Source organism: Emiliania huxleyi (genome assembly GCF_000372725.1).
Source record: "Emiliania huxleyi CCMP1516 chromosome Unknown EMIHUscaffold_14, whole genome shotgun sequence".
NCBI classification, from domain to species: Eukaryota; Haptophyta; order Isochrysidales; family Noelaerhabdaceae; genus Emiliania; species Emiliania huxleyi.
In genome coordinates, this window is record NW_005201192.1 from 883,186 (window position 1) to 900,944 (window position 17,759).

At 71.5% G+C, this 17,759-nt stretch overlaps 3 protein-coding genes across 3 annotated transcripts; 2 read left to right on the top strand and 1 right to left on the bottom strand.

The window, feature by feature from the left end:
- Nucleotides 1-5,127: 5,127 nt before the first annotated feature.
- On the top strand, nucleotides 5,128-6,496 carry EMIHUDRAFT_201674 (hypothetical protein; the record flags this gene model as incomplete). The annotated part of the gene is made up of 4 exons (XM_005787901.1): nucleotides 5,128-5,468; nucleotides 5,494-5,818; nucleotides 5,989-6,335; nucleotides 6,436-6,496. 4 exons carry the CDS (start codon nucleotides 5,128-5,130, stop codon nucleotides 6,494-6,496), a joined length of 1,074 nt encoding a protein of 357 aa, XP_005787958.1.
- A 214-nt stretch (nucleotides 6,497-6,710) lies between these two features.
- EMIHUDRAFT_98532 (hypothetical protein) lies at nucleotides 6,711-13,418 on the bottom strand (the record flags this gene model as incomplete). Its single annotated transcript, XM_005787902.1, has 11 exons — nucleotides 6,711-7,684; nucleotides 7,785-7,809; nucleotides 7,882-9,061; nucleotides 9,132-9,433; nucleotides 9,759-9,887; nucleotides 10,184-10,354; nucleotides 10,597-11,106; nucleotides 11,245-11,359; nucleotides 11,711-12,282; nucleotides 12,481-12,526; nucleotides 13,012-13,418. 11 exons carry the CDS (start codon nucleotides 13,416-13,418, stop codon nucleotides 6,711-6,713), a joined length of 4,431 nt encoding a protein of 1,476 aa, XP_005787959.1.
- Nucleotides 13,419-13,876: 458 nt separating this feature from the next.
- On the top strand, nucleotides 13,877-17,708 carry EMIHUDRAFT_98533 (hypothetical protein; the record flags this gene model as incomplete). The annotated part of the gene is made up of 11 exons (XM_005787903.1): nucleotides 13,877-13,954; nucleotides 14,172-14,204; nucleotides 14,592-14,669; nucleotides 14,824-14,872; nucleotides 15,275-15,359; nucleotides 15,511-15,736; nucleotides 15,832-15,903; nucleotides 16,271-16,432; nucleotides 16,563-16,734; nucleotides 16,858-16,976; nucleotides 17,508-17,708. 11 exons carry the CDS (start codon nucleotides 13,877-13,879, stop codon nucleotides 17,706-17,708), a joined length of 1,275 nt encoding a protein of 424 aa, XP_005787960.1.
- Between the last annotated feature and the right edge of the window lie 51 nt (nucleotides 17,709-17,759).

The window sequence follows — 17,759 nt, forward strand, 5'->3', positions numbered from 1 at the left end:
CGGAGCGGCGACCCCGAGTGCCTCGACTGCCCCGCCGGCTCGTCGTGCGGCGGCGGGGCGGCGCCGCCGTCCGAGTGCTCGCCGGGCTTTTTCGCCGCCACGGCCGGCCTCTCCGAGTGCGCCAGCTGTGCGGGCGGGACGTACCAGGGCGAGTCGAACGCGACGAGCTGCCTTCCGTGCGTGGAGGGCAGCTACTGCGCCGTGGGCGCGTCGGCGCCGCTGCCGTGCGAGGCTGGCAGCTACTCGACCGCCACCAACCTCACCGCCGCGGGCGAGTGCACCGACGCCTCGCCGGGCCACTTCGCCACCACCGGCTCCACGCAGCAGACGGCGTGCGCCAAGGGGTCGTACACGGACGCGTACGGGCAGGGCGCGTGCACGCCCTGCGCCGGCGGCACGTACCAGGACGAGGAAGGCAAGACGGCGTGCGAGCCGTGCGAGGCGGGAAGCCACTGCGCTGTTGGCGCGGCGGCAGCGCTGCCGTGCGAGGCTGGCAGCTACTCGAGCGCCACCAACCTCACCGCCGCGGGCGAGTGCACCGACGCCTCGCCGGGCCACTTCGCCACCACCGGCTCCACCGAGCAGACGGCGTGCCGCGAGGGCAGCTTCGCCAACGGCACCCGCAACGAGGCGTGCGAGCTGTGCCCCGAGGGGTACTACCAGGACCAGCCCGCCGCCGCCGCCTGCGTCCGCTGCGCTGCTGGCAAGTTTTGCCCGGTGGGGTCGTCGCGCGAGCTGGACGCGCAGTGCGAGGCGGGCACGTACGCGAGGCTGACCGACCGGAGCGGCGACCCCGAGTGCCTCGACTGCCCCGCCGGCTCGTCGTGCGGCGGCGGGGCGGCGCCGCCCTCCGAGTGCTCGCCGGGCTCTTTCGCCGCCACGGCCGGCCTCTCCGAGTGCGCCAGCTGTGCGGGCGGGACGTACCAGGGCGAGTCGAACGCGACGAGCTGCCTTCCGTGCGTGGAGGGCAGCTACTGCGCCGAGGGCGCGTCGGCGCCGCTGCCGTGCGTTGCGGGCAGCTACTCGACCGCCACCAACCTCACCGCCGCGGGCGAGTGCACCGACGCCTCGCCGGGCCACTTCGCCACCACCGGCTCCACGCAGCAGACGGCGTGCGCCAAGGGGTCGTACACGGACGCGTACGGGCAGGGCGCGTGCACGCCCTGCGCCGGCGGCACGTACCAGGACGAGGAAGGCAAGACGGCGTGCGAGCCGTGCGAGGCGGGCAGCTACTGCGCTGTTGGCGCGGCGGCGGCGCTGCCGTGCGAGGCTGGCAGCTACTCGAGCGCCACCAACCTCACCGACGCGAGCGAGTGCACCGACGCCACGCCGGGCCACTTCGCCACCACCGGCTCCACCGAGCAGACGGCGTGCCGCGAGGGCAGCTTCGCCAACGGCACCCGCAACGACGCGTGCGAGCTGTGCCCCGAGGGGTACTACCAGGACCAGCCCGCCGCCGCCGCCTGCGTCCGCTGCGCTGCTGGCAAGTTTTGCCCGGTGGGGTCGTCGCGCGAGCTGGACGCGCAGTGCGAGGCGGGCACGTACGCGAGGCTGACCGACCGGAGCGGCGACCCCGAGTGCCTCGACTGCCCCGCCGGCTCGTCGTGCGGCGGCGGGGCGGCGCCGCCCTCCGAGTGCTCGCCGGGCTCTTTCGCCGCCACGGCCGGCCTCTCCGAGTGCGCCAGCTGTGCGGGCGGGACGTACCAGGGCGAGTCGAACGCGACGAGCTGCCTTCCGTGCGTGGAGGGCAGCTATTGCGCCGAGGGCGCGTCGGCGCCGCTGCCGTGCGAGGCTGGCAGCTACTCGACCGCCACCAACCTCACCGCCGCGGGCGAGTGCACCGACGCCTCGCCGGGCCACTTCGCCACCACCGGCTCCACGCAGCAGACGGCGTGCGCCAAGGGGTCGTACACGGACGCGTACGGGCAGGGCGCGTGCACGCCCTGCGCCGGCGGCACGTACCAGGACGAGGAAGGCAAGACGGCGTGCGAGCCGTGCGAGGCGGGAAGCTACTGCGCTGTTGGCGCGGCGGCGGCGCTGCCGTGCGAGGCTGGCAGCTACTCGACCGCCACCAACCTCACCGACGCGAGCGAGTGCACCGACGCCACGCCGGGCCACTTCGCCACCACCGGCTCCACCGAGCAGACGGCGTGCCGTGAGGGCAGCTTCGCCAACGGCACCCGCAACGACGCGTGCGAGCTGTGCCCCGAGGGGTACTACCAGGACCAGCCCGCCGCCGCCGCCTGCGTCCGCTGCGCTGCTGGCAAGTTTTGCCCGGTGGGGTCGTCGCGCGAGCTGGACGCGCAGTGCGAGGCGGGCACGTACGCGAGGCTGACCGACCGGAGCGGCGACCCCGAGTGCCTCGACTGCCCCGCCGGCTCGTCGTGCGGCGGCGGGGCGGCGCCGCCCTCCGAGTGCTCGCCGGGCTCTTTCGCCGCCACGGCCGGCCTCTCCGAGTGCGCCAGCTGTGCGGGCGGGACGTACCAGGGCGAGTCGAACGCGACGAGCTGCCTTCCGTGCGTGGAGGGCAGCTACTGCGCCGAGGGCGCGTCGGCGCCGCTGCCGTGCGTTGCGGGCAGCTACTCGACCGCCACCAACCTCACCGCCGCGGGCGAGTGCACCGACGCCTCGCCGGGCCACTTCGCCACCACCGGCTCCACGCAGCAGACGGCGTGCGCCAAGGGGTCGTACACGGACGCGTACGGGCAGGGCGCGTGCACGCCCTGCGCCGGCGGCACGTACCAGGACGAGGAAGGCAAGACGGCGTGCGAGCCGTGCGAGGCGGGAAGCTACTGCGCTGTTGGCGCGGCGGCGGCGCTGCCGTGCGAGGCTGGCAGCTACTCGACCGCCACCAACCTCACCGACGCGAGCGAGTGCACCGACGCCACGCCGGGCCACTTCGCCACCACCGGCTCCACCGAGCAGACGGCGTGCCGCGAGGGCAGCTTCGCCAACGGCACCCGCAACGACGCGTGCGAGCTGTGCGCCAAGGGGTACTACCAGGACCAGCCCGCCGCCGCCGCCTGCGTCCGCTGCGCTGCTGGCAAGTTTTGCCCGGTGGGGTCGTCGCGCGAGCTGGACGCGCAGTGCGAGGCGGGCACGTACGCGAGGCTGACCGACCGGAGCGGCGACCCCGAGTGCCTCGACTGCCCCGCCGGCTCGTCGTGCGGTGGCGGGGCGGCGCCGCCCTCCGAGTGCTCGCCGGGCTCTTTCGCCGCCACGGCCGGCCTCTCCGAGTGCGCCAGCTGTGCGGGCGGGACGTACCAGGGCGAGTCGAACGCGACGAGCTGCCTTCCGTGCGTGGAGGGCAGCTACTGCGCCGAGGGCGCGTCGGCGCCGCTGCCGTGCGTTGCGGGCAGCTACTCGACCGCCACCAACCTCACCGCCGCGGGCGAGTGCACCGACGCCTCGCCGGGCCACTTCGCCACCACCGGCTCCACGCAGCAGACGGCGTGCGCCAAGGGGTCGTACACGGACGCGTACGGGCAGGGCGCGTGCACGCCCTGCGCCGGCGGCACGTACCAGGACGAGGAAGGCAAGACGGCGTGCGAGCCGTGCGAGGCGGGAAGCCACTGCGCTGTTGGCGCGGCGGCGGCGCTGCCGTGCGAGGCTGGCAGCTACTCGACCGCCACCAACCTCACCGACGCGAGCGAGTGCACCGACGCCACGCCGGGCCACTTCGCCACCACCGGCTCCACCGAGCAGACGGCGTGCCGTGAGGGCAGCTTCGCCAACGGCACCCGCAACGACGCGTGCGAGCTGTGCCCCGAGGGGTACTACCAGGACCAGCCCGCCGCCGCCGCCTGCGTCCGCTGCGCTGCTGGCAAGTTTTGCCCGGTGGGGTCGTCGCGCGAGCTGGACGCGCAGTGCGAGGCGGGCACGTACGCGAGGCTGACCGACCGGAGCGGCGACCCCGAGTGCCTCGACTGCCCCGCCGGCTCGTCGTGCGGCGGCGGGGCGGCGCCGCCCTCCGAGTGCTCGCCGGGCTCTTTCGCCGCCACGGCCGGCCTCTCCGAGTGCGCCAGCTGTGCGGGCGGGACGTACCAGGGCGAGTCGAACGCGACGAGCTGCCTTCCGTGCGTGGAGGGCAGCTACTGCGCCGAGGGCGCGTCGGCGCCGCTGCCGTGCGTTGCGGGCAGCTACTCGACCGCCACCAACCTCACCGCCGCGGGCGAGTGCACCGACGCCTCGCCGGGCCACTTCGCCACCACCGGCTCCACGCAGCAGACGGCGTGCGCCAAGGGGTCGTACACGGACGCGTACGGGCAGGGCGCGTGCACGCCCTGCGCCGGCGGCACGTACCAGGACGAGGAAGGCAAGACGGCGTGCGAGCCGTGCGAGGCGGGAAGCTACTGCGCTGTTGGCGCGGCGGCGGCGCTGCCGTGCGAGGCTGGCAGCTACTCGAGCGCCACCAACCTCACCGACGCGAGCGAGTGCACCGACGCCACGCCGGGCCACTTCGCCACCACCGGCTCCACCGAGCAGACGGCGTGCCGCGAGGGCAGCTTCGCCAACGGCACCCGCAACGACGCGTGCGAGCTGTGCGCCAAGGGGTACTACCAGGACCAGCCCGCCGCCGCCGCCTGCGTCCGCTGCGCTGCTGGCAAGTTTTGCCCGGTGGGGTCGTCGCGCGAGCTGGACGCGCAGTGCGAGGCGGGCACGTACGCCAGGCTGACCGACCGGAGCGGCGACCCCGAGTGCCTCGACTGCCCCGCCGGCTCGTCGTGCGGCGGCGGGGCGGCGCCGCCCTCCGAGTGCTCGCCGGGCTCTTTCGCCGCCACGGCCGGCCTCTCCAAGTGCGCCAGCTGTGCGGGCGGGACGTACCAGGGCGAGTCGAACGCGACGAGCTGCCTTCCGTGCGTGGAGGGCAGCTACTGCGCCGAGGGCGCGTCGGCGCCGCTGCCGTGCGTTGCGGGCAGCTACTCGACCGCCACCAACCTCACCGCCGCGGGCGTCGCCGGGCGCGCGGCACGCGCCGCGCGTGCGGCGCGACGTCTCCATGGTCATCGGCGAGCAGGCCACGTCCGTCGGGCCGGCGCAGCTGCTGCGAAAGCTGAAGCAGGATCTGCCGCAGTTTCCGTGGCTCGCCGAGGGCGAGGGCAACCCGGCGAACAAGGTGGTGTGGACATGCCGGAGCACGTGCGCGAGATCCTCGTGCAGCCGGTCGCGCCCAAGCGCGAGGCCGAGAGCGAGGAGCGCACCCACCGCATCCGCTCGCGCTTCGAGGAGGCGGCCGCCGACGCGCAGGCGCTGCGCGGCATGCTCATCGGCGAGGAGGACGCGACGGCGTGGTGGCGCACGCCGCGCGACGTGGCGCCCGGCGGGCGCGAGGTCACAAAGGACGACCCGCTCACCGTCCTCGTCGCCGGCGGCGGCCTCGGCGGCCTCGCCGGCCTCATCACCGCGGCGGCATGCCACGCCAAGGGGATGAAGGTCGCGCTCTTCGAGCAGGCGTCGTCGTACGCGCCGTACGGCGGGCCGATCCAGATCCAGTCGAATGCGCCTGCGCGCCATCGAGCGCATCTCGCCCGAGTGCTTCCAGGAGCTCGTCGCCGCGGGCACCGTCACCGCCGACCGCGTCTCCGGCCTCAAGATTGGCTACAAGAAGGGCAACAAGCTGGCGGGGCTGTACGACCGCGGCGACTGGCTGGTGCGCTTCGACACGATCGGGCCGGCGCTCGAGGCGGGGCTGCCGGCGACGGTCGTCATCGACCGCCCGGTCATCCAGCAGATCCTCGTCAAGCACGGCTTCCCGGACGGCACCGTGCGCATCAAGTCGCGCGTCGAGTCGTTTGAGGACCTCGGCGACGGCCGCGGCGTGTGCGCGACGCTCGCGGCCAGTCCCGGGCGACCTTCGTCGCCACGGAGCCCTGAGGGACCGTGGCGTACACCAGGTCGCCGAACCCGCTGCCCCCCTCGGGAGGCAGCGAGTATGCGACCTGAATGTTGGACCCGGTGGTTGCGCGCCGCCTGCGTCGCAGCCTCCAGGCCCTCCATCACGAACTCGACGTTCTCGCGCAGCTGCGCGTGCGGGTAGTCCGCACGCTCGGCCTCGCTCGCGGCGCGCTCGCCAGCCTCCTCCGCCCGGCGCGCCTTCTGCCGGGCCTTCTTGGCCTTGCGTGCCGCGGCTCGAGCCGCGAGCTGCTCCTTGGTGGGATCCTTCTTCTTCGGCGCGGTGCGCTCGATGTACGAGCGCTCCGCCGCCTGCACGTGCTTCAGGTCGACCTCGATGGTCGCGTAGCCAGGCTTTATCACCCTGACACAAGAAACACCGAACAACCCGCTTGCGACACTCACTGCGTCCTCCAGTTGCGCGCGATCGGAGCCATTCCAGGGTCCGCTGCGCCTCCCCGCCCCGGCAGCACGACGGTGGCCGGCGCTTGCGCGCCAGCCCCGTCCGCCGCCGGTGTTCCGCGGCCGCGGTCCCTGTCATAGCTACACGTGCGCGCCATGCCCATGGGCCGACGTGCCCGCCGACTCCGAATGTGCACTGTAGTGCGAGGTGTGAAGAGAACAGTCCGACATTTGGGAGTTTGATACATTTTGGGAGTTTGGTTTTCTGGGGGGGCACGGGGAGAGGGCCGCTTATACAAACAAACGGCTGCCACACCAGAGTAGAGTCTTGCCACACCGGCGTCACTGGCGACCCGCAGCTGGTATCACAAGGAGTCGGACCACTGGTAGCCCCTCGCCAAGGCATCCACACACAGTCACGCGGCCCTCGCGCCTCCTCCCCCTCTGCTACGTCCGGAGCCGAGCACGTGCACGAAATCGCTGAGACCGAGCGGCGCGTGCCCGGAAGCGGAAACCGCGCCCCGCGCGAGGCGGCGGCTCTGCCAGAGCAGGATGTTTGGCTCGATCGATTCCTGGACGATGAGCCGCACCACCTTGGTCGCCCTCTCCTGCCCCAGCCGGCAGATGCGGCCCACCGCCTGCGCCTCGATGCCCGGCTGCAACGACGGCTCGAGCAACACAGCCACGCTCGCGACCTGCAAGTTGAGGCCCGCAGCGCCCGAACCGCCCGCGCCCGATGCACCCCCAAAGAGCGGCACCAGCAGCGCGTCGCACGATCCGGCGCCGGCGCCGCTCGCCCCCGCCGCAGCAGCGTCGCGTGAGACGTCGCCGTCCGCAGCCGCAAGCGGCAGCCCGCCCGCCGCCCCGAAGCGGCGGAGCGCCTCCTGCTTCGCCGCCGCAGAGCCGACGAGCGACGCGCACGCGATGCCCGCAGAGGCGAGCGCGTCGGCGGCGAGCTTGAGCAGCCGCGTCCACGCCGAGAAGACGACCACCTTCTCGCCGCGCTCGACCGCGGCCGCCACCACCTGGTGCAGCGCGGCAATCTTGGAGCCGTACTCGCGCACGAGCGACTTGTCGAGATCGCGGCCCAGCGGGACGCCGCACCCGCCCGGCGAGGCGGAGGAGGCGGAGGCGGAGGAGGCAGAGGCGGAGGAGGTTCCCGCCGCCCCGCCCGCCCCTGAGCTCCCGAACGAACCTGGCTGCCGGCCCACGCCGCTTCCCGCGGCGGCCGCCTCTGGCGGCGGCGGAGGAGGCGCGGGTTCAACCTCGAAGAGTGTGCCGGCGGTGAGCCCGCCCTGCTTGCAGACGGGGCAAGTGACCCGCTCCTCCACCCACTGCAGGATGCACTCGTAGCACCCGGCGTGGCCGCACGGCGTCACAACCCACGCGCCTGAGGCGCTATCGTGGACGCGTCACGGACACGTCTTGGCGCGGCGACGGAGGATGTGCTGTTGACGCGCCATCGCCGCGGTCGTCGAAGCATATCGGACAAGTCTCCGCCTCGAGCGCCACCACCTAATCGATCGACACTCACTACAGACCAAATGGTCCGCTCATGGGCGATCTGTACACCTTGCGCGCCGCCACCTGCGCAGCCGCCGCCGCGCCCTCCGCCTCCGCCTCCGCCCCATCCTCTGCGCCGCCCACGCCGCCGCCCACTCCGCCGCCCGCCGCTCCCGCCGCCCCGTGGTCGTAGCGGTCCAACTTCGCCTGCAGGAATGACTCGTTCGACTTCTTCTCGCGCAGCACCCTCGCCGTGCCTTCGACGGCCGCTGCGCCCTCGCGCAGCGCGGCATCCACGCCGCTCCGCCGCCAGGCGGTAAAGATGGCGGCGAGGGCCGGGTGCCGCTTCGCAGGCCGCCCCCATCCATCTGGGGCCGCACTGGCGGCAGCGGCCGCCGCCGCCGCCGCCTCGCTCTGCGCATCCTTGCGTCCTTGCCGCCGCGACTTGACCACCTTGCCGTCGGCGTCCTGAACAACCTTGCGTCGCTCGGCCGCCGCCGCCGCCTTGGCCTCCCGCTCGTCGTCCACGTCCCACGGCGCGTCCTTGCCAAGATACAGCTTCTTGAGCGCCGCCCGCAACACCGCCCATCGACGCGGCGCAACCACGCGAAAAGCGTGCGAGCCGCCCTTGCTGCACGCGCCGCCCGCCTCCGCGCAAGCCTCACCGACACCGTTGCCCTTTTCGCCACCCTCGCCGCCCCCGCCCCCGCCGCAGACCGCCTCCTCGGCGACCGACGCTGCCACCGTCGCCCCTGCCGCCTCTGACGCCGCCTCTGACGCCGCCGCCTCTGACGCCGCGGCCGCGGCCGCCGCCGCGCTCTTGAGCGCCGTCCCCGGCGTGCGTTGGCACTTCGCGCACTGCCGCCGCACCTCGAGGATCCGCTGCACCGCCTCGTCACTCGACGCGGCGGCGCACCGCTCTTTTGAGCGGGCGACGAGGTCGTCGAGCTCGGCGAGGACCTTCTCCTGCCCATGCAGGCCCGCGAGCGGGCCTCGCGGGGCGGGCGGCTTCGCCTTGCCAGCTTTGGTCTTGCCGCCAGCCTTGCCCTTGCCAACCCGGGTCGAACCGCCGGCCACGCCCGCCGCCTTGCGCTTGCCCCTGGCCTTTGCGCTCGCTACCGGCGCCTCCGCGTCCGCAGCCTCCTCCTCCTCCGCCTCCGCCGCCTCCGCCGTCTCGGCAGCCACCGCGCCAACCTCCGCACCCGGATCCTCCTCCGCCTCCACCTCTAGGGTGTGCGGCGCGAGCGCCACGTGCGCCACGTACCTACAGGGAGGCTCGGACAAGCTCAGAGAAGGCTCGGAGGAGGAGGAAAAGCGCCACTTGCGCGGCGCACAGCGCGGCGCGAGCGCGCAGATGCGCCACCGCCGCGTTGTCGCGGTCGCGCGAGGCTTGCGCCACAAGCCGCTCGAGGATCGTCCGCTGCGGCAAGCGGGTTGCGGACGCGAGCACGGCCGCCTCGCCCTTGCCCAATCCGCCCCCAACCTTCTCAGCGTTGACCGCGAACGGGGAGCAGAGCATCTGCCGCACGCGGGTGAGCGTTCCGTTGAGCTCGCCCATCTTGCGCGCCTGCACCAGCGACGAGAACGCGCCCGCGCTCTCAAAGTCGCGTGCGTCCAAGCCGCGCCGCCGACGCGCCTGTGCAAATTATCGCGTTGGATAGCCCGGTGCTGTCTGTCTGTCCGCTCTCGACCTTCCGTGCGTGTGTGAAGGGCGGCCGTGCTCAAAGCCGCCGGAGAGAGGGGAGGGCGGAGGCGCTCGCGCCTCGTCAAGACGGCGCTGTGCGCCTCGCGCGCCGGCCGCCGCCTCGACGACGCGCGCGAATGCGCCGTGCGATGCGCGCAGGTCGGCGAGGGCGGCGTCGTAGGCGGCACGCTCGGCAACCTGCGAGAAGGTTGCCGGAAGGATCGGCGAGTGGCTCAGGGACGGCTCCGAGAGGGCTCCCGCGGCTTCGCTCGGCAACCTCGAGCTCGATGCCGACCGTCACCCACTCGACCGGAGGGAGGCGGAGCTGCTTTGCGACCGCCGGGTCCGCCTTGGTGCGGCGCAGCAAGTGCGCCGAGAGGAGGGTCCGCATGCGAAGCAGCGCCGCCTGCGGGGAGGAGGCTCCGAGGAGGCTCCGCTCCAGGCTCCGAGAAGGCCCCAGGGGAGGGACTGCATGCGGGGCATACGCCGCCTCGTCGGCCCGACGCTCGAACGCATGGTGGACCTATGCCATGAGTACACCGAGGTCGGGGCGGGAACGCGGTCTCGTGCAGCGTTTACAGAGCACCGCGTGAATACGAGGGGTGCGAACCGACACGGCTGACAACGGCTGAGAACAGCTGAACACGTGTCCTCTCGAGTGCCCGTCGAAACACAGGGATTCCGCTTCTAGGGGTGGCGGACGAGCGCGTTGAAGGAGGCCGGCTCGGAGAAGGGGCGCGCGTCGAGGAAGGCGAGGAGGCCCTGAAGCTCCGCCAGCCGCGAGTTGACTGGGGTCCCCGTCACCACCCACGCCTGCCGCCTCCAGAGCGCGGACGCCATCACCGCCGCGGCCGACGCGCTGTTGCTCACCACCTGAAGAGACGCTGTGCCTCACCCCGAGGACGCTGTGGGACGATCCAACGCGATCTCGGCTGGATCTCGGCTGGATCTCGGCTGGATCTCGGCAGCATAGTCGCCGCCTGGGCCTCGTCTAGCACGATGCGCCAGAAGCCAAGCGTGCCAAGTGGCGACGCCCCCATCCCGCCGCCGCCGCCCGCACCGCCTCTTGCGCTGCCGCCGCCGATGCCGCCCCCCCTCCCGCCCCTGCCGACGACCTTGAGCTCGTCCCGCAGCGTCTCGAACGAGCAAAACACGACGTCGCACTCCTCGACGGCGCACGCCTCCCCGGCCCCACACACGAAGAGGCCCGGCCGCGTCGAAGCGAGCACCTCGACCGCCTCTTCCTCCCCCCCGTCCGCCTCCCCCGCCGGTGCCGCCGCCGCGGAAACACCGCCTGGCTGGTAGCGGCTCACGCTGCTGCGGGACCGCTTGGGGCGCCGGACCTGGCTCTCCCCCTCCGCCGCAACGGACTCCTCCTCCTCCTCCTCCTCTTCCTCTGGCGGAGGAGGCGGCGGAGGCGCGCTGCCGACACCAACGTACGTGGCGGAGCGGAGCGCCCCTTGGACCGTGTGCTTGTGCAGCTCGGCCTCCCATTGCGGCAGCAGCGCCGCCGGCGCGACGAGCAGCGACGCTTTGACCGGCAGCACCGCCTTGGTGGCGCGCGGCAGCGGGTGCGGCGCCGACCAGCCGGCAGGCGGAGGCCTTGCGAGGACCAGGCCGAGCACCTGCGAGAGTTGTGCACCGCGTCTCTTCACAGCTATGGGCAAGGAGGACACCGAACGCCCGCACTGGCCTGCCCTGGCCGACCACATCGCGGCTACATCGCGGCTACCTCCCGGCTGCATCGCGCCGAGCGCCTGCACCGACTTGCCCAGCCCAACATCATCGCAGAGCATCCCGCCACATGTCGTGGGCGGCGGCGCGGCGAAGAAGCGGGTCGACGCCTCGCCCGTGTGCGCGTGGAGGTAGAAGCTCTGCCTAGGGGGTCGCTCTCCGGGCCAGGGTCGGGGGAGAGGGGCTAGGGCGAGGGCTAGCGTGGAGGGAGAAGCTCTGCCCCTCTGGCGCGGCGAGCCGCATCCAGGCGGGGTGCAGCGTCGTCGGACAGTGGCCCGCCGACTCCTGCGCGACCATGTGGCCGAGGTGTAGCCGAGGCGTAGCCGAGGCGTAGCCGAGATGTAGAAGTGTCGCCGAGATGTGAGTCGAGATGTAGCCGAGATGTGAGTCGAGATGTAGCCGAGATGTGAGTCGAGATGTAGCCGAGATGTGAGTCGAGATGGAGCCGACTCCTGCGCGACCATCCACGCGACGCCGCGCTGCTGGAAGGGGTACCTACTCTCGGGCAGACGTCGCCGTCCTCTCGGGCAGCCCCACGCGCCGCTGCCGCTGCTGGGAAGGGTGTGCAGCGTCGTCCGCATCTTGGGCGCGATCGCCGCCAGCGCCGCAACGCCCGCCGCGTCTGTCGGCGGCTCCGCGTTCATCGCTCCTCGCTGCGAGACCGACTCGAGCAGGGCAGAGACGGAGAAGCGGGCGGAGGAGGCCGCCTCGCCACCGCCTCCCTCGCCTCCTCCGCCCTCGCCACCGCCTCCCTCGCCTCCGCCTCCCTCGCCGCCGCCTCCCTCGCCGCCGCCTCCCGCGCCGCCGCCCTCCACGCTGTCACGGCTCACGCCGCGGTAGCCGTTGAGCGTCGCTGCGCACGAGACGCAGCGCAGACCGCCGCCATCCTCCACCGCGGGATCGGACTCCGCCGCCCGCAGGGAGGCCCGGGAGGGGTCAGAGCCGCGCTTCCCCTCCCTGCTGACTCCCGCCACTGCAGGCTCCGCCGCCGACAGCAGCCGCCCGACCAGTGCCAGCAGCTCGCGGCGACCGCCGCGCTGGCTCAGAGGCCGCTCGCCCCGCTCCGCCTGGCCGAGAGGTAGCCGGGGGAGATAGCCGGGAGATAGCCGGGAGACAGCCGGGAGATGGCTAGGGGTAGCTGAGGGATAGCCGAGAGGTGGCCACGAGGTCGTCGGGAGATCGTCGGGAGATCGCCGGGAGATCGCCGGGAGATGTGCCTGCGCGAATGCCTCGGCCGGCGAGCCTCCGGAGAAGTCCGCGCGCACCGCGCCTGGTAATGAAAGAGAGCAGACATCGCATGAGAGCCGCGCCCTGGAGGTGTCGCTGCCACGTGCGTTCTTTCGTGAGGGGAGGGAGAGGGAGAGGTTGAGAGAGTCTCTCAGAGAGTGAGAGTGAGAGAGAGAGAGAGAGAGAGAGAGAGAGAGAGAGAGAGAGAGAGAGAGAGAGAGAGAGAGAGAGAGAGAGAGAGAGAGAGAAGAGAGAGAGCGGCGCCCGCGTCCAACCGCGCGTCGAGGTCGAAGGCCGCCGCCTCGAGGTAGACGCACAGGGACGCACGGAGCGGAGCCGCCTCTCGCCGCAGCTGCGCCCCGTCGCCTCTCTCCGCGGCCGCTTGGCTGCCATCCGCTCCTCCTCCATCAGCGACGAGCTGCACCTCACACGACGCGAGCCGCAGCGTGCGACACGACGGCCCGCAGCAGCGCGCGAGCGGGCGCAGCTCCGATCCAAAACTCCGCGGCAGTGGCGCCTCGGACGCAGAACCCGTATCCTCTGGTGGTGGCTTCGCGGCCCTGTTGCACCTGCAGTCGGGGCTGTGGCTGTCGCACGGCCCGAGCTCGTCTTCGATGCCGTCCACGCCGCCCCACCACTTGTGCTCTGGCCAGCGCGTGAGGTGCTCTCGGTAGGTTGTCACGACCCTCAGCAGTGTGAGGTCGGTGGCTGAGAGAAGCCCACCACCGCTGGCGCTCGGCATCGAAGGCTGCCGGATCTCGGCGGCCGCCAGCGCTAGCCACTCCGCCTCGTTGGCCGACTCGTTCGCCTCGAGCGTCTCCACCCGGTGACAGACGATGCTCCCGCTCGCAACAAAGCTGGCGACCAGGCCGGCAGAATCCGCCACCGCGGCCGCGGCCTCGTCGCGGTTGAGGACGTGCAGCCAGCCTCGAGGCACGCCGAGAGAGCCGAGTGGCAGCGGGAACTCGACCTTCATGGCCCGCCAAATAAATAAATAAATAAAACGCAAACAAGGGGTGGGAGAAGGACAGGCCCCGCCAGTCGGCCGCAGCGTCATCCGAATTCTTTAGTGCCTGCCGCCAGCGAACGGGCCCGCATTCCGGGTTTCCTGGCCTCGACCATGGCCGAAGATGGCGACGGCGATGTCCTTCGCATCCTAATCGCCTCCGACATGCACCTTGGCTACGCTGAAAAGGCCCGCAGGGCCACGCCGCATGCGCCGGCTGCACCCAAGCCTCTCGACTCGCGCGCCTGCGGCGCAGCCTACCGTCCCACGCCACATGCCTCTCCCGCAGCCCTCCCTCCCCGCCGCATCGTCACCACTCGCCCAGCAGCCACAATCGCAACCGGCGCCCTCAGGACCCGATCCGCGGCGAGGACTCGTTCAACACGTTCGAGGAGATCTTCATCAAGGCGAACGAGCAGCAGGCTGACATGGTCCTCCTCGCGGGAGACCTCTTCCATGACAACAAGCCCTCTCGCCGCGCCCTCCAGCGGTGCATGGAGGCGCCCGTGGCTCTCGCTCCCACCTTGAGACCTCGCACCCTCGACGCCGGTTCACACGCTCTCGCCGGTCCACAGGCCCTCGCCCCGTCTCCGCGCCCTCCTCCCTCGCCCCGTCTCCGCGCCCTCCTCCCTCGCCCCGTCTCCGCGCCCTCCTCCAGCGTCCACACCCCTCCTCCACCCTTCCCTCTCCTCCTCCCCCCCCGCTCCCCCCCCACCCCACCAGGTCCTGCGTGACCACTGCCTCGGCCAGCGCGAAGTGCACATCGAGGCGACCGACGGCCCCACGCTCTGCCACTCTCCCCCCACCCCAGCCGCCCCCGCCCGCCCACCCCCCGCCCGCCCTCCCGCCCGCCTGCCCAGCTGCTTGTCCTCACCGACGCCGCCCAGCATCATCGCCACCCCCACTCTTTCTCCGCCCCGCCGCTGCCCCGCCCGCCGCTGCCACGCCCGCCTCCCGCCCTCGCCTCCGCCGCCCTCACACCACCGCCCTCACACAACCACCGTCCTCACCGCCCGCACCGGCGCAACCTTCCTCGCCGTCGCCCTCGCACTGCCGCCGCCGCAGGTCGTCTCGGACCAGACGGCAAACTTCCACGACACTTCCTAGACACTTCCACGACACTGCCTATGTCTCTGGCCGCAGGTCGTCTCGGACCAGACGGCAAACTTCCACGACAAGTACAAGAGCGTCAACTACGAGGACTCAAACTACAACGTGCAGGTGCCGCTAGCAGTGGTGGTAGTCCTCACACAACACTCATCCGTTCCCTGCTACCTTCCCCCCCCTCTGCCAACACACACACACACACACACACACACACACACACACACACACACACACAACTCCCCCCCCCACCCCCCCCCGCCCCCCGCAGCTGCCAGTCTTCTCCATCCACGGCAACCACGACGACCCCGCCGGCGACGGTGGGCTCGCCGCCCTCGACCTGATGTCGACGGCGCGCCTCGCCTGCTCCTCTGTCCAGCCAGACACTTCCTAGACACTTCCTAGACACTTCCTAGACACTTCCTAGACCGCTCCTCCGGCCAGCCGCGAGGAGGCCGCGAGGAGGCCGAGGTGTGGTCGAGAGTAGGCTAACCTTGTCAACTACTTTGGCCGAGACACGGCCTAGACACTTCCTAGACACTTCCTAGGCTAACCTCGTCAACTACTTTGGCCGCGCCAACGACATCGCTTCGGTGCGGCTGTACCCGATCCTGATCCAAAAGGGAATCACAAAGCTGGCGCTCTACGGACTGGGCCACCTCCGCGACGAGCTGCACGGGAACCTCCTAGAGCCTTCTCGGAACTGTCTGGGAACCTTCTAGGCCACATCCGCGACGAGCGGCTCCACCGCGCCCTCGAGCGGAAGGAGGTGAGCGTCGCTCGGCCGTCCAAGGACACCGACCAGTGGTTCAACCTCCTCGCGCTGCACCAGAACCGGCACCCCTCCCCCTCCCTCCCCTCCCCCTCCCCCCCCCCCCCCACTCCCCCTCCCCCTCCCCCACTGCCCCCTTGCCCCTCTCCCCCACAGCCCCCCACTTCGCGACCCGCTGCTGAACAGGCACGAGCGCGGCGCGGGCGACGGCAAGAAGGGGTACATCAAGGAGTCGCAGCTGCCGAGCTGCATGGACATCGTCGTCTGGGGGCACGAGCACAAGTGCGAGATCGGCTCGGGCGCCGGCACCGAGGCGGTCGGCAACAACTTCGTCGTGCTGCAGCCGGGCTCGACCGTCGCGACGTCGCTGGTCGAGGGCGAGTCCGAGGACAAGCACGTCGGGCTGCTCGAGGTGATTCGCCGAGATTCGCCGAGATTCGCCGAGATCAGCCGAGGACAAGCACGTCGGGCTGCTCGAGGAGGCTCACCTCGGCCCGTCTGCTGTAGGTGCGGGGCGACCAGTGGAAGTTCACCGCTCTGCCGCTCGAGACGGTGCGACCCTTCATCCTCAAGGACGTGGTGCTGCAGGACAGCTCTGCCCACATCTCCCCACACCTCCCCACATCTCCCCACACCTCCCCACATCTCCCCACATCTCCCCACATCTCCCCACATCTCCCCACATCTCCCCTTCACCCTCAAGCACGGGGTGCTGCAGGACTACGAGCAGGAGTACGACTTCAACGACGAGCCCACCCTGATGGCCTTTCTGGAGGAGAAGGCGAGTCCTCTCCCCCCCCTCGACCCCGACCCCCCCCCCCGACTCCCCACACCTCCCCTCTTGGCCCTTCCCCGAACCTTCCCCGAACCTTCCCCGAACCTTCCCCGAACCTTCCCCGAACCTTCCCCGAACCTTCCCCGAACCTTCCCCGAACCTTCCGCGCAGGTGGAGGCCGCGATCTTGGAGCTGCGCGAGCGGCACACCACCACCGCTCTCACCAAGGCGGCCGAGAACCGCGCTAAGTTCCCCCTGGTGCGCTTGCGCGTCGACTACTCGGGCTACGCGACTTGCAACCCGCAGCGCTTCGGCCAGCGCTTCGTCGACAAGGTGGCGAACCCCTCCGACATCCTGCTCTTCACCCGAAAGGCGAGATCTCCCGAGATCTCCCGAGCTCACCCGAGCTCACCCGAGCTCACCAGAGCTCACCAGAGATCGCTCTCTGCTCTCCACGTCAAAGGCGCGCAAGAAGGCCGAGGCGGCAGCCGCAGCCGAGGCGCGCGACGAGGGGACGTACGACGGGGGCGAGCCCGACGACGCGCGCACGCAGATCCAGTCGTTTGTGGGCGCGCCTCCCCGCGTATCTCGGCGAATCTCGGCGAATCTCGGCGAATCTCGGCGAATCTCGGCTCGTGTGGACCGGACGGCGGCCAGCAGACGGGCTGCGAGGCTGCGAGGCTGCGAGGAGCGGCGGCGGTTGCACGGCCACGCGGCACGACACGCTCCCCCGCCCCTCTCCCTCCTCTCCCGGACAGGCGAGTTTCTGCAAAAGGGGTCCAAGGAGCAGCTGCGGCTCCTCGCCGAGCACGAGCTAAACACGGCCGTCTTCGAGGGGTACGTCGAGAAGGAAAACAAGTCCGCCATCTCGGCGGCGGTCGACGAGAAGTTGCGCCAGGCGAGCGAGAGGAGCCGAGAGGACCCGAGATCGGGCGAGATCGGGCGAGATCGGGCGAGATCGGGCGAGGTTGGGCGAGATCGGGCGAGGTTGGGCGAGATCGGGCGAGATCGGGCGAGATCGGGCGAGGTTGGGCGAGATCGGGCGAGGTTGGGCGAGATCGGGCGAGATCGGGCGAGATCGGGCGAGATCGGGCGAGATCGGGCCCGAGGTTGGCCGACAGGTGCGTGAGCTGCTCAACGGTGAGCGCGCAAAGGGCTTCGACGAGGGACCCGATCGCAAGGTCCGAGAGTAGCCGAGAGGAGTCGCCAAGATTGGCCGAGATTGGCCGAGATTGTCGCCGACCGCACGGCGTTTTCCCGCGTCTTGCCTCACGCCGCGCCGCTGCCGCCCCCGCACACCCACGCACCGCACACCCGCGCACCGCATACCCGCGCACCGCACACCCAAGGTTGGCACGCCCGCGCGAGAGGTGGACGCTGGCCCGCTCGCCCACGCCCCCCCCTTCAGGCCAAGGAGACCTTCATCGAAGACATGCTCGCCAAGCAGCCGCACCGCACCGCCCCTGCCGCGGGCGCCGCCTCCTCGTCCGCCGCGGGCGGCGGCGCGTCCGCGCCGCCGGCCTCTTCTGCTCTCAGCGACGCGCCGGACGACAGCGACGACGACGCGCCCGCTCCTCCTCTGCCGCCGCCGCCCCCCTCTCCATCTTAAGATAAACGTAGATACTGGCGGTATTTTATTCAACTTAACGTTTCACTGATT